We start from the raw sequence: 13,549 nt of genomic DNA, 5'->3' as shown, positions 1-13,549 counted from the left end.
CCGAAAAGGTCCGTCCACACTGACATATGGCATTCAATGCCACGGTTTGGTAGAGTCCAAACTGCCTTATCTCCGTGCTTTGTTGTGTGATGATGCAACCCTCTCTCTGACCGACAAAATCCTGTTTGTGGTTGCTCAGGGGAAAAAGAACAGCCAAGAGGATAATTTCTCCTGTTGGATAATTTGCTGGACCAAAATATAACTTCATTAAATCTCAAAAGGCGACTTAACAGAAAGCAGAATAATGGAGTTGGAAGGGACTTTTGAGGTCTTCTAGTTCAACCCCGTGTTCAAGCAGAATAATGTTATTCCACATTTCTTGGGTGACTCGATGGTGTTTCTTCGTCATGCAACCAAAGACCATTAAATATCAATAAACATCAATCAGACAAGCATCGGTTGGTCCTTTATTTCTCATTACCTATCTGAAATGCTCTTTGGTGTGGATATTGCTTTTAGCTCCAAAACAGATTCCAGATAAACCTGCTCCAATGTCCTTTTTGTAGCTCAAGGCCAGTGGTGGGATTCAGCCAGTTCGCACCTATTCAGGAGAACCAGTTGGTAACTTTCTAAGTAGTTCAGAGAACCGATTGTTGGAAGAAATCTCCTTTTGTGTTTTTCCCACTTTACAGGGTTAATCTTGTAAGGAAGGCAGGGAGGAAACATTCTGGTGTTGTTTCTAGCCTCATCTTTATTGACCTGCTTACAGAAACTGACTCTACAGTTAACCCTTATGAAACTGTAACAGCTAAGGCGAAGCGTCCATCGACCTGAGTGACCTTGAGTTGACCACGGCCACCCAATCACATGACCACTGAGCCCCGCCTACCCAGATGGTCATTAGGACAGAGAACGGTTGTTAAATTATTTGAATCCCACCACTGCTCAGGGCTGCAAGGAAACAACCAAGCTAAGAGAGCACCAATAACCATCTTCCTCCTCCTTTCTGCAAACCCCTTCTCTTCTAGCACTGATGAAGTTACCTAGTTGGGTAATAAAACGCCTGCAAGAAAGCTCAGAGGACCCCTTTTTTGATTTGTTTTTCAACCAACCGTGCTACTGAATATCGCTAAATCCACAATTAATCAACGGGCTTCTTTGCTTTAATGGGTCTTCTTTGGTCCTTCTTAGCAGTGGGACTTCAAACATTTTCTGACAAAGCTTTTCTAATCTTCCAGAATTGTCTGTAGTTCAAATATTATATCATCAAGATTGAAAGGTAATGGCATGATGGGATCATTGTCCTCCCAGTAAGGCTGGCATTTTGGTTGCTCGTCCTCCGGTAAGTTTTCTGAAAGTGGTGAATGGCACCTAAAATGAAAAAAAGAGGAGGTGGGGGGGGGGAGAAAAGATTGGAAATTAGTTACTGGAAGCAGTTCAAGATTTAACTTTCTAAGACGCAACCTCAGGAAATCACAATAAATGCATTGAACAAATTGGTGCTATGCAGAAATTTTATTTTGCAGGGGGGGGGGTTGCAGGGGGAGCACATTCAATTTGACGGAAAAGAAATTGTTTTCACTTGTTTTGATTTTTTTCCCCCCTCCAAAGAGAAATCATGTGTAATTGTGGGCAGGCACAGAGATCTTAGATATAAGAAACTCGAAAAGTATAAAGTTGGTGTTCAATTTTCAATGTCGAATTGTCCTTTCCGTGGTTTGTAAATTGTAACCTCCTTGCCTTTTAATTTATAATTTAAGAGGAGACTTCCAAAGGAAAGGTCCATATATTATTTTTCAAAAGACATATAAAACCAGCAACATTTTTTTGTCGTCTCGCAACAAGAAAATAAATTCAAAAAATTTAGTATTTTTAAAACACTGTATTTCTGAGAGTGGAAAAAAGGCCCTTTTGCAAAAGAAACTTTGCAAATGATGGAAAGTGAGGTTTCGGAAGTATGTCGGAAAGAGAAACAGACAACATATATTGGATTCAGACGTAATCATGGTTTAACTGCGGCGGAGAGGAAAGCACTACAGAGAGTGATCAATTCAGCACAAGAAACCATTGGTTGCCCTCTAACACCCCCGGGTGACATCCAGTGGTGGGATTCAAATAATTTAACAAACGGTTCTCTGCCCTAATGATTTCTTCCAACAACCAGTTCACCAAACTGCTCAGAAAGTTAACAACCGGTTCTCCCGAAGCGGTGTGAACCGGCTGAATCCTACCAATGGTGACATCACCAGGTCTCGCTGTTTTAGCAGAGTAAGGAAGATACTCAGAGAACTGGTAGTGGAAATTCTGAGTAGCAGTTCGGAGAACCGGTAAATACCACCTCTGACTGGCCCTCCCCACATCTATTCTCTGCCTCCCAAGTCCAAGTTGATCGGGAGGGAATGGGGATTTTGCAGTAACCTTCCCCTGCCATGCCCACCAAGCCACATCCACAGAACCGGTGGTAAAAAAAAAATTGAATCCCACCACTGATTCACACCCTGGTCAGTGTCTCTTCGCGCTTCTACCATCGGGCAGAAGACATCAAAGCATAGTCAGCCGAACAAATAGGTTTTAAAATAGGTTCTATCCTTGGGCTGTCCGACTTTTAGACACAACCACAATCACTCCACGCACACACAGAAACATATGACTAATTTTCCTTTTTCTTTCCTTCCTTTCCCCTCCTAATTACTTGCATGGGGATTATTCTTTATGCTATTTATGTTGTTCGTATTTTTTCTCAGATTGCACCAGTGAGGCTAAAACCAATTTCGTTGTATACATGATGTACAATGACAATAAACGCTATACCAGGGATGAAATCTACTTAACATCGCTACTGTGTTTGCAAATTTGAGGGCGCTCGCACGAGACACCTCTGCGCATGTGCGGGACCTTCCAGGCATGCGCAGCACCTTCCGCGCATGTGCAGAGTGCCAAAAACAGAGGTGATGACATCCAGGTGGGTGGGCGGAGCCTGCTACCAAGCGCGCCTGAGAAAATAAGTACAACAGCGAGGACAGGAATCCGCTGTGCCATGCGATTAAGATTAGCTAGAAATCCTGCTTTCTAGCTAATATAAATCGGACGTCACAACTGATCGTCAGAAATACCAGCTCGCCCGAACCGGTAGCATTTTTTTACCACTGCTTTGGGCGAACCGGTAGCATTTCACCCCTGGGCTCTTCTATACTAATCATGCTTAGACTCCCTTAAATCAATTAGACCAGAATGACCAACTTAGATTTCATTGATGTCAAAAGATACATTTTATTGCCCGATTAATATAAAAAGCTGTTTCCTTCTTCTGTAGAACACCCATTCATAGAGAAAATTCAACCCGCCCGCATTTCGATGGCAAATTATTTCTTCATTACTCCATGTCTTATCTGGAGTGGTTGCTTCCTGCTTATCCCTTTTTTTTTTTTTTTGCCTTATTACGAGATTATTGAGGGAGATGAAACCAAATTTATTGAGGTAAGGTCACAAGGTAGATTAAATAATATTGCAGGAGGGCGGCTTGTAAATCTGAGAGATCGGCAAAAGGGAAGAAGAAGAGAGGAAGGGGGGGGAGGGAGGTGGCTGGTTGCAGATGAAGGGTAATAACAATTTCCGCTGATGAATAGATGGGCGAAACTGGAGCAAAATTAAATTAAGAGGTTAGCGGTCGCTACGTTCTCAGAGAATCCCTTTGAATTACACAGTTTCTTATTAAGGGGGATCTCCATCAGCTTAATTATCATAAGCAACCGAATCTGTGCGGGAAGATTTTATGAGTGGTAAACCCCAACCATCTCAGAAGATTATGTTCTAATAAAGGCTCCCGCTTAATTCTCCCGTACTAGTGAATTTGTAGCCATTTAGTGTTTTCCCATCTTAGTTTTTTTTTTAAACCGCTGTGTGTTTTAATTTGCCAACTGCTGGCTCATTATCCAATGGTTATGAAAGGTTGCACAATAGGAGGAGGAAGACAGTTGAAAGACAATGTTTGAGAAACACCCCTTTTCTAGGTAGCTTATTTGCTAGGGGGGGTCATGTGACTGAGTGGGCACGGCCAACTTGATGTCAGTCACGTCGAGGGGCGCCTCGCCGGCCTCTACTCGCCCCTCCCCTCCCAGCCACTCCTCGCCTACCCACCCAGGCTCCTGAGGGCCCCAATAGGAAGCCGTTGTTGCAGCCACCAGGAGAAAGAGTTGGCAAAACAGCTGGCTCAGTTCAAATTGGATCGGACAGAGAAGGAGGCTCAGTAGAAGCACCTCACTGAGGACTAGGAGCATGGGCGTTCCAAGCAGAGGGAAGACCTGAGGGAGTGCAAGGCCAGTGGAGGCTCAGCGGGCTGAGATGGTCAACCAGTTGCAGCCCCACTGGAACGAGGCCCTCCGACTCTTCGCCACCAGCAACACTTCCCTCCAGCCTTCGCTCAAAGCCCCCCACCAGGAGGCTGAAGCAGACCCCAAGTCGGAATTTCTGCCCCCCCTCTGACCCACACAAAAAGACCCCCAAGGGGGAGACTCTCTGCAGCAACACAAACGTTCATTGCACATATCCATCCCTGAGGCTGTAGTTTGAGGACCCCTGATTTAATGCAATGTAAAAAAACCCGCTAATAATTTTTCTGCGGACCACCAAAATTTTCCCGCGGATCACCAGTGGTTCCCGGGCTACCAGAGTGAACGTTACTGTGGTATTAATTAAATACCCAACCTCAGCTCCAAAGGACCACATCTACAAAAGGCTACCACAGTGCCCGAAGTAACATAAAGCAGAACCACCACGTCTTCATTTGCAGCCGAAGAGTTCAGGGACTAGCCCCCCCCCCCCCTTCGACAATTAACCGATTAATGCTTTCAACACCCTTCCAATGATTAATGGATGCGATGGCTTGGCCACGTTTCACCCTTGAGAAAAGGATGGGACATAAACCTACCCCAAAGGGGACATCCTTTCTCCTGGGGATTATTGATGGCGGAGGAAACACCCAGAGGACGGCGGGTGTCAACTTCGCACCCATGTCGGAAGGCGGTTAATTGCGGCGCTACCTTCTCGAGCACTCAATCCCTGGTGCATTACAGCACAAGGACAGTATTAACACATCACATTCCTATATATCTTCTCCCGTTCCACTTCCGGCTGTGATAATAGCATCTGTTAACATGCATTAAGTACCATAAAGTAGCACATCACTTCATAAATAATAAGATTAACCGACCTCGGGGTCCTGAAGAGAGAGAGAGAGAGAGAAAAGAGTAACGTGTTTCAATGTTCTCATTTATTTAAAATACAAATGAAAGGAACACAAGTTACTTTTTTTTTTTTGTCTTTGGGGGAGAATCCTCTTAGCATAAATATTAAATGGCGCCTTTGATAAGACCGTGCCATGTTGAAAAAAAGTGAGGATTTGTCGCGCACAGGGAACTCAAGGTAGTGTTGAAAGAAATGTCCTTCTGGGTTCGGCTCCAAGTGGGGAAAAAGACACTGGAGACATGGAGGCTGCTTGGAAAGATGGTTTTAATGGTGGACAGGGCCACATGGCTTGAGCCCTGAACAGAAAAGGTGATCACATGCTGCTTCAATGTTGCTGGAGAAGAAGAGAAGGGCTGAGGAAGGGGCTTGCTAGGCTTTTTATAACCTGTTCAGTCCCACCTCTCTGTTTCCTGTTCCTGTGTAAGAAATGTATTCTGACTGGTTGTCAGACTCCCATGGTGCCATGCAGGGGGCTACTCTCTAGGCTGTGATGAGTTCTCAGATGCCTTGTGGTCAGTTGAGTAATATCCCTTCCCCCTACAGCTGCAGTGAGGAGAAGTCTTTATTATGTAAAGTGGGCTAGCCTGGCCATCTTAATGGCCCATTAGCTGGGGATGGGCAGAAAGCTATAGGCAACTATTCTGTCTTTTAAAACATGTTTCTTTCTTTTCACATCCAGAGAAATATTCTGCCTTTTCAATATTTCCTAGAATATTTCATTTTTCTGGGAGAGGGCTGGATGATAACTTCCCACAGTAGGATCTGAGCAGAGGGCATTGAGCATCATGTTTTCCTGGTCCCGAGCTGTGTGATAACCCTGGCTTGGAAACTTCTCTCTCTTCACCTTACTAAAAAAAAATGGATGTCATTAATATGCAATACAAGTTGAAACCAATTGCAAACTCTGACAAGGGGTTCACCGACAAATGCGCGCTCGAGAAAAGCGTGCCGACGAAACCGCGGGGAGAAAACTGCGAGTTTGAAATCGCACCGACGAATGAGTGCAGAAACATGACGACAACAGCGCGACAACAGAAGCGCGCTCTAAACCTAACCCTAAACCTAACCCTAACCCTAAATCTAACCCTAACCCTAACCCTAACCCTTACCTTAACCGTAATCGCGCTTCTGTTGGTGTTCTTTTGTTGGCGCGCCTTTCTGGGCGCGCTGTCGACGTCGCGGTTTTATCACCGCGGTTTTGTCGGTGCGCTGTTGTTGGGCGCGCATTTGTCGGGTCACGCTGACAAGGTGCTAAACATTCAGGATTTTTTTTTCTCCCCTTAGTTGCGTGTCTCACTGTGTCTCTGTTGGAAGAAATGTCCATCTTCTTTCAGTTCCAAGTGAGGGAAAAAGACACTGGAATCATGGAGGCTGTTTGGAAAGATGGTTTAATGGTGGACAGGACCACATGGCTTGAGGTCCTGAGCAGAAAAGGGAGGAGATGCCGAGAATCTCTGGGTTTTATGCCCTCTCTGGGCTTTGAACTTCCTGGGGCACAGGAAGAATATCCTGATTTGTTGCTGTCAGAGGTCCCAGCTAGCTTTGTAGGTTGCCTGTTTGCGAAGTTTGGTTAAAACTTGGTGGGTGGTGCAATGAAGGGCAATGAAATGGGGTAGATCTTTGTTATGTAGAATAGACTGCCTCAGGCCTTAACGGCCCATTGACAAAGGTGGGGGTGAGTCTGTTAAGAGTGAATCTGTTTCCTGCCTAAAAACTTGTTTCTCCTTTTCTCATTCAGGGAAATATAATATTCTGCCTTTTTAAATATTTCCTAGCATATTTCATTTTTCTAGGATGCTAACTTCCTACATCTCTTCCCCCTCTCCTCATTTGATACACCAGGTGTAGCATTTCAAGGCAAAGGTTTTCTTAATACATTAGTATATTTGGGTGAGTCTTCAGTTCTTCAACCAGCAGAGGGTCCGTGAATGTTAATAAGAACAAAGGACTTTTCAAGGGTTAGACTTATGTAGCAATAGCAGTTAGACTTATATACCGCTTCACAGGGCTTTCAGCCCTATGAAGCGGTAGGGGTGACCCTATTTAGGGTGACCCTATTGGGGAGGTTGAAATTCAGCTAAACTCAAAACCATATAGAACATAGAATCATAGGGTTGGAAGGAACCTTGGAGGTCCTCTAGCCCAACCCTGTTTGAGCAAGAGACCCTATAAGCGTGGACAAATGGTTATCCGGTCTCCAGGATTCAAAATAAAACACACTTGAAAGGCCATTTAAGGGTAATCAGTGGTGGGATTCAGCCAGTTCGCACCTATTCGGGAGAACCGGTTAGTAACTTTCCAAGCAGTTTGGAGAACCAGTTGTCGGAAGAAATCTCCTTTTGTTTTTTTCTCACTTTACAGGGCTAATCCTGTAAGGAAGGCAGGAAGGGAACATTCTGGTGTTGTTTCTAGTCTAATCTTTATTGCCTGCTTATAGAAACTGCCTCTCCGGTTAACCCTTATTACATTGGAACAGTTAAGGCGAAGCGCCCATTGATCTGAGTGACAGTTGAGTTGGCCACACCCACACAGTCACGTGACCACTAAGCCCCACCTACCCACCTGGTCCTTAGGAGAGAGAACCGGTTGTTAAATTATTTGAATCCCACCACTGAGGGTAATCCTCTTATATCTCCGTTTCCCCCCCAAAACGAAAGAGCATTCAAAATATAATCGATATGAACCAAGGCCGAACTAGATTATGAGTCAGGTGTAAGTTTAAAAAAAAAATCAAATTAAGGAGTTACTTTTCCACCCGTAATTTTATCACTTTAATAATTTCCTCTTTTGTAACGTTAAAAATTACATATTGCGACTTTTGGAAGGAATCAAGGTAAACCTCTCCAAACTCGATTGCAGAAAATACGACTTCAGCAACAGAGTGGTTGTGAGGGTTGGAAATTCAGCCCTGTGTTTGAAGGAGGTTGAATCGTGGTTTTCCTTGTAGCATACTTTATGATTAAGTAAAATAAACCTGAGGTAGATTCCAAGAACCATACTTTTATTGTAAAATAAATAACAAACAAACTTATTGGCTAATAAATACATTCTGGTAGAGTTCCTAGCCTACCTCCTTGTGGCAAACAAGAAAGAGAAAGAATAGCAATAGCAATAGCAGTTAGACTTATATACCGCTTCATAGGGCTTTCAGCCCTCTCTAAGCGGTTTACAGAGTCAGCATATCGCCCCCAACAATCTGGGTCCTCATTTTACACACCTCGGAAGGATGGAAGGCTGAGTCAACCTTGAGCCGGTGAGATTAGAACCGCTGAACTGCAGATAACAGTCAGCTGAAGTGGCCTGCAGTACTGCACCCTAACCACTGCGCCACCTCGGCTCTCTCAGAAGAAGAAGGCAAAAGGGACATGCGTAGTAGGCTTACAGAGAAGTGTCAGTTTACCGTATGTCTTAGAATATAAGCACAGGTGGCAAAACAAAAAAAAACATCGTGACAGTGGTCAACGCCTGGAATGCTCTACCCAGCTCCGTTGTTACATCCTCAAACCCCCATAACTTTAACCTTAGACTGCCTCACCTCATTCCTAAGAGGTCCGTAAAGGGGGCGTGCATAAACGCACCAGCCTGCCTATCGTCTCTGTCCTACTCTTCCCATTTATCTGTACTCTTTTCCTTTGTTCAGGTCCATCTTTATACTTATACCTGTTATCTCGTACGTGTTTGACAAACTAAATGCAATAAAAATAAAATCCAGAAGTGCCATCAAAGTTTTTTTTCATGCAACATCTGAGCCTTCACCATGCCGCCGTATTTAACTAATAGCCTGTGATGGATCCATCCTTCTCATGAACGTACTGAAGCCAAGGTCTCCGTGTTCATTATCCAGTGTGCAAAACCGTATATCCTTCTGCCTCTCTCGAGTGGATAACTCATAAATTTCACTATGATACGTGTCTCAAGTCCTTAGAAAATGGATCAAGGAGAGACACCTACCAATTTATCAGCAATTCATCAAGTCCCCTTTGATGTATGTCCTTTCCTCGTAGCGTTCATTTGATTTTCCCCAGGAGAAAGAAAGCAGCAATTTATTTAGAGCAATGTTAGTCACCCTGGTCCCTACCACCCACTAGTGGGCGTTCCAGCTTTCATGGTGGGCGATGGGAGTTTGCTGTAACTCTGCTTTGTAAATTTTATAAAGTAAAGTTACTTCCCTACTTTATAAATCACCATCACTGTGGAACCGGTGGGCGGTTAGAAAATTTTACTATTATCAGTGATACAAAAGTGGGCGGTAGGTATAAAAAGGTTGACTACCCCTGGTTTAGAGCATTGTCCATAAATTTAAAAAATATTATTTTTTCATATAATTTCAATGATATTAAATATTAATTATTTAAAAAGCAAGTTACTCCAAGCATGTATTAATCCAGTTTGGAGAGGGTAAGTAGTTTAGGAGAAGATCCCACTACCGCATTGCTTTCGTATTGCTCATTTTTAAAATCTGATTCTTGGTTAATTTTCATGTTTTCATTCTTAACGCTGAAGGTGTTCAGTGTTTTACTGTTGTTCTTATTTTAATAGCAATAGCAGTTAGACTTATATACCGCTTCATAGGGCTTTCAGCCCTCTCTAAGCGGTTTACAGAGTCAGCATATTGCCCCCAACAAAAATCCGGGTCCTCATTTTACCCACCTCGGAAGGATGGAAGGCTGAGTCAACCTTGAGCCGGTGAGATTTGAACAGCCGAACTGCAGAACTGCAGTCAGCTGAAGTAGCCTGCAGTGCTGCATTTAACCACTGCGCCACCTTTATATTATGTTTTGACGTTGTTGTAAGCCAGCTGGAGTCACTTGACAGTGAACTCCCTAAACATAGGAGGAATGGTTGCAGGAATTGGGTATGTCTAGTTTAATGAGAAGAAGGACCAGGGGAGACATGATAGCAGTGTTCCAATATCTCAGGGGTTGCCACAAAGAAGAGGGAGTCAAACTATTCTCCAAGGCACCTGAGGGTAGAACAAGAAGCAATCGGTGGAAACTAATCAAGGAGAGAAGGAACTTAGAACTGAGGAGAAATTTCCTGACAGTTAGAACAATGAATCAGTGGAACAGAAGTTGCCTCCAGAAGTTGTGAATGCCCCAACACTGGAAGTCTTTAAGAAGATACGCAAGGATGACACGCAAATTCGTGAAGCGTTCCATAATTTTTTTATTCCTGTTAGGTATAACTACTGATTGTACTGTTATAGAGACTAACTTGATTTTGTATTTAATAACAGCAGCAAGACTGTTGGTGGCGCAATACTGGAAGAAGGAAGATTTGCCTACTATTCAAGAATGGACATTAAAAGCAACAAACTTAGCAGAGATGGCTAAAATATCAGCATATCTCAAGGACCACTCAAATGAGAAATATAAACTGGAGTGGAGAAGATGGATTGACTATATTCAAAATAAATACGGGACTAAGAAATTCCAGATAGTTTATGACTGAAGAAGCAAGGAATGATATAATCTGTTCAGAGTTAGCCTAACAAAAGAGGAGTTAAAGCTCAAATGAAAGATGATACTAACTTTCTTTAAGTTTATTGTAGAACATCTTTGTTAAAGATTTATACCCTGTATTTGTTCTGGGAAGTTGGGGGGGGGGAGAAGGTTGTGGGGGGGCTGGATTCGGGTGGGGAGGGTGGGGGAGGGGAGGTAAATATTTGTAAAAGCTTTTTTCCCCAAAAAATTTCAATAAAAAGATGTTAGATAGCCATTTGTCTGAAATGATACAGCGTCTCCTGCTTCAGGAGGGGGTTGGACTAGAAGACCTCCAAGATCCCTTCCAGTTCTATTCTGACTAAGCTATTCTCTAAAGCACCCGAAAGCAGGGCAAGAAGCAATGGATGTAAACTAATCAAGGAGAGAATCAACCTGGAATTAAGGAGACGCTTCCTCACAGTGAGAACAATTATCCAATGGAACAGCCTGCAACCAGAAGTTGTAGGTGCTTCATCACCGGAGGTTTTTAAGAAGAGACTGGGCAGTCACTTGTCTGAAATGGTAAAGGGTCTCCTGCTGGAGCAGGGGGTTGGACTAGAAGACCTTCAAGGTCCCTTCCAACTATGTTATTCTATGTTCTACCTCGTATTGAGATGCTGCCCAATTTAGTGGAAAGAATGGATGCGCTACTTCCGATTAGCGAAGTTATACATTAATTAAAAAAAAAAACTTTTATGGAAATAAAAAAGACTTCTCCTGACCATACTGTGTTTTCCCTGTTTCAGAAATATTTCTATCATAAAACAATTGATTCTTGTTTCCGCCGTTAAACAAATCTGTTCGATTGGCCATCTCAAGAACCTTCATGGGGCTAAACCAAGCTGAATATGCTATCCATTCTTCTGGAATCCCAAGGAGACTCTTCCAACCCTCTTATTTTCTGGCTTATTGTAACATACATTTGATGAGTGGATCTATCAAGTATGTTTGGAGACATTGGGCACGATACGACAATTAACCACTTTAGCTAAAGTGTGTGTTAATTATGGGTATGCCAGCAGTCAATAAAAGGTTAATGCAAAAGTCAGAGGGATAAATTTATTTCAGCAATGCCTCAGTCAGACTAACATTATGCTTGGTGTTTTTAATCAATAGGTTTTATACTAATGTGCTAACCATTTATTTTAAAACACTCTTCTGCTTTTTTCCTGTCCTTGACTAAGATCTACAGCTGTTTGGGGGAGAAAGCAAAAGACACACATACACACAGACACACACAGACACACACAGACACATTCCTGTTGACAAATAGCCCTCAACGCAAGTTTTTCGATTTCTTGGGTTGGCCTACTGCAGAAACAAGCTGAATTTTGTAGAAAACGTGAAGTGAGGTATCGGCAAACGTTAGGAACCAGAAACTGGAGCATGGTTTTCCTAAGCAAAGGCAAAATAAATAATAAAATAGATGAAGATAGAATGGAGTCAAGGATTATAAACACAGTGCAGAAAAAGGCAATAAAGAGATAGATTTCCATCATGGCGGGATTCGGTTCACTGACAAAAGGGCGACCGACAAAAGCGCGCCCGACTAAACCACGGTGACAAAACCGCGAGTTCTAAACCGCGCCGACGAATGAGCGATGAAGTGCATCGACAACAGCGCGCCAACAGAAGCGCGCTGTAAACCTAACCCTAAATCTAACCCTGAACCTAACCCTAACCCTAAACCTAAAATTAACCCTGAACCTAACCCTTACCTTAACTTAAATCGCGCTTCTGTCAGCCCGCTGTTGTGGGCGCGCTGTTGTGGGCGTGTTGATGACGTCGTGGTTTTGTCGGCGCTGTTTTGTTGGCGCGCTTTAGTCGAGCGCGCATTTGTTGGGTCACGGCGGGATTCGAGATCAGCCCAAAGAGGTATCAGCTGGTGGGAAGTTCTTATTTCCTTTGGGCTGGAAAACCCATTCAATCCAATGGAAATACTTTATATATAAATCCTAAGAAGTGGCAGCTGTTTCTCTATCAGGGTGCAAAGAGAAAATATCTGCTGCGAAACCCCCATAGGCATCAGGAAGGGCATCCAGCCAGCAAATGCTCAGCTCCATCCAGTCACCCTGACTCTACCCAAATTAAGGAATTACAGTAAAAAGGGAGTTTATATAATAAGAGAAATATTCTGCCATTTAATAAGTTCAGTGGTGCCTGCTATCCCATTAATCACTCAGGAATGGGTGATAAATTTAGCTTTGGTGCTCCTTTTGGCACCAATCTGTTTGTCGGTCACACAATATGTCAACAGGTGACAATTTATAGCAACCAGTTAAGGTTACGGACTCTGGAGTAACCAGTCCAAAGAGTAGTTTGTCTATTTGTCACGTTGTCAGTGACATCACCCTAGTGAGGGATGACTCATCTTGACAAGGCCGTTTGGACTTTTGTGACCTCTGAGCTCGGCCACACGGATAAGGTCACCTGAAACTCTCTTCGCTCCTGTCCGATGGCAAGAAACAATAGAGGGATCAAATGGATCAGGTGATTATAAAGCTGGAAGCAACGGCCGGCCATGTAGAGGGTTCCACAGTTGCATTGTGCAAAAGCTGTAGAACAATCTTTGAGACATGCCAAAACAACAACAACAACAACAACAACAACAACAACAACCACCCCAAATGATATGATTTCAAAGGAAGGCAAAGTATTTGTCCTATCTGCTCCTTAGAATGGATTCAGTGATCTTTTCCAGCATCAATGAACACCAAACACATTGAAATAGAAGGGTGTCTCCAGCATTGGGATTTCAACATATGCTTTTCCTTTGGAGAAATAGAGTACAGTAGAGTAGAACAGAACAGAACGGAACGGAACAAGAGTTGGAAGGGACCTTGGAGGTCTTCTGGTCCAATCTCCTGCTTAGGCAGGAAACC

General features: G+C 43.4%; 1 protein-coding gene across 2 annotated transcripts in view; it reads right to left on the bottom strand.

Annotated features, from left to right (window-relative positions):
* Nucleotides 1-704: 704 nt before the first annotated feature.
* Nucleotides 705-13,549, bottom strand: part of FTO (FTO alpha-ketoglutarate dependent dioxygenase) — a 184,278-nt gene continuing 171,433 nt past the window's right edge. For both annotated transcript variants that reach the window (XM_087729364.1, XM_087729365.1), the window contains exon 9: nucleotides 705-1,311. In XM_087729364.1, coding sequence (XP_087585490.1) covers nucleotides 1,167-1,311 — 145 coding nt within the window. In that variant the 3' untranslated portion in view covers nucleotides 705-1,166. The remainder of the gene's footprint in view (nucleotides 1,312-13,549) is intronic.

This window comes from Thamnophis sirtalis, unplaced genomic scaffold, assembly GCF_051295495.1.
Source record: "Thamnophis sirtalis isolate CommonGarterSnake01/CBP01778 unplaced genomic scaffold, rThaSir2_p1.2 scaffold_14, whole genome shotgun sequence".
NCBI classification, from domain to species: Eukaryota; Metazoa; Chordata; class Lepidosauria; order Squamata; family Natricidae; genus Thamnophis; species Thamnophis sirtalis.
The sequence above is the reverse complement of the archived record's forward strand: the minus strand, read 5'-3'. Positions and strand labels throughout refer to the sequence as shown.